The following is a 1,476-nucleotide window of genomic DNA, read 5'->3' as shown; positions in this document are numbered from 1 at the left end:
ACAGCCACTATGGAGAACAGTGTGGAAATTCCTTAAAAATCTGGGAATAGAACCACTCCAGTATTCTTGACTGGAGAATTCCTTGGACAGAGAAGCCTGACAGCCTATAGTCCATGGGGTCTCAAAGAGTCAGACACAACTGAACGAATGAGCACACACAATTATATTTCAGCTCTTTTTTGAAAATCATTCATTATCAGAAAAAATAATATAATTCATTTTAAAATATATGCAATCAGAATATTATTTCCATTTCATAAAAGGTCAAGTTACCCAAGAGCATCCAAACTCATATTTTAATTCTCAGGCTTATGCTTGCAATGGTATGTATTTGGAAACTGACAGTCTTCTGCTTTTATACCCCATAAAGATTGTACAGCACAGTTATGTTCACCAGGTATATTGTCTGTTATCCTGTTATGGAAAAATGCAAAATTCTGTTACATTCTATGAAGACAACTCATGAAACAATAGCATTTTCCATGCAACTGTAATACAAGATATTTTGAAAATGGGTAATGAAGTCTTTAATAACATTTCAGTAAGCTCTTGTTACTAGGAAATCAGGCTACAGAGTAGCCTGGTTTTCAACATTGGTATCAACATTTTATTAACTTTCAATATCCTCCTTCAGCTTTCTGTAATTCGACTAAAACAAATGTATTCGTGTTATTTTAAAAATATTTCTTTTTTTCCTCCTCTATAAAGCATTCTTTTTATAAACGTACTGTAGTTTGCAAGTTGAACCATTTAGCCACTTCCAAGGACGACCATGGCCTTCACGAGAGACTTGAATCCACGATATAATTGATAGGGTCATCAGAAATTTCTAGGCCAAAATAAAGAATTTTCACTTAAATAGTCATTATGAAATGTTTTTGTTAATTTTTAAAATGCAAGTCAAAGGATATGTTCTTTCATAGCATCTTTCATTCTTTGAACAAATTGAGCATGTTAGATTTTAATCTAACATTAAAAAACGTAGGAGTTGAAAGTTCGAAGTTTTAATAGTGCCATAAATATTAACCAATATCTGTACTTTTGATTCAAAATTAACTCAACATTTATACTTATCAGTTTCACTGTGTTCTAATGTTAATAAGGAAAATTCCTTTTTTTTTTTGACAGCCATTTAATAAAGGGAATATTTACAAAGACATGAATTAGTTGTAGGGATCCCACAAAAGAACACACTTTGCATAACAACTTGGGGAGACTTACAGCTGTGAACTGCATCTAACATTAAGCCTAAGGGATAAGAAGGTGGAGTAATTGAATATGTGCAATGAGGAAAATTCTGACTCATATAATTTCATTTTTCCTCATGTCAAAACTAACATAGCAAGGCTTTAAATAAGTCTTTAGATTCCATGACATTCATTTTTCTGGATATTGTGACAATATCAATGGATTTCTCTACTATTATATGTTTCTCAGAATTTCAGTTTTAGAGGGAAATTAAGGAAATGAAATTGA

General features: G+C 31.8%; 1 protein-coding gene across 1 annotated transcript in view; it reads right to left on the bottom strand.

Moving 5' to 3' along the window:
* Nucleotides 1-296: 296 nt before the first annotated feature.
* Nucleotides 297-1,476, bottom strand: part of LOC105002146 (NKG2-A/NKG2-B type II integral membrane protein-like) — a 6,549-nt gene continuing 5,369 nt past the window's right edge. Inside the window, exons 5-6 of the mRNA XM_010858663.1 lie at nucleotides 729-829; nucleotides 297-414 (exon numbers count right to left, since the gene is read on the bottom strand). Coding sequence (XP_010856965.1) covers nucleotides 297-414; nucleotides 729-829 — 219 coding nt within the window. The remainder of the gene's footprint in view (nucleotides 415-728; nucleotides 830-1,476) is intronic.

This window comes from Bison bison, unplaced genomic scaffold (assembly GCF_000754665.1).
Source record: "Bison bison bison isolate TAMUID 2011002044 unplaced genomic scaffold, Bison_UMD1.0 scf7180017864390, whole genome shotgun sequence".
Taxonomy (NCBI): Eukaryota; Metazoa; Chordata; class Mammalia; order Artiodactyla; family Bovidae; genus Bison; species Bison bison.
This window is presented reverse-complemented; position numbering and strand designations above follow the sequence as displayed.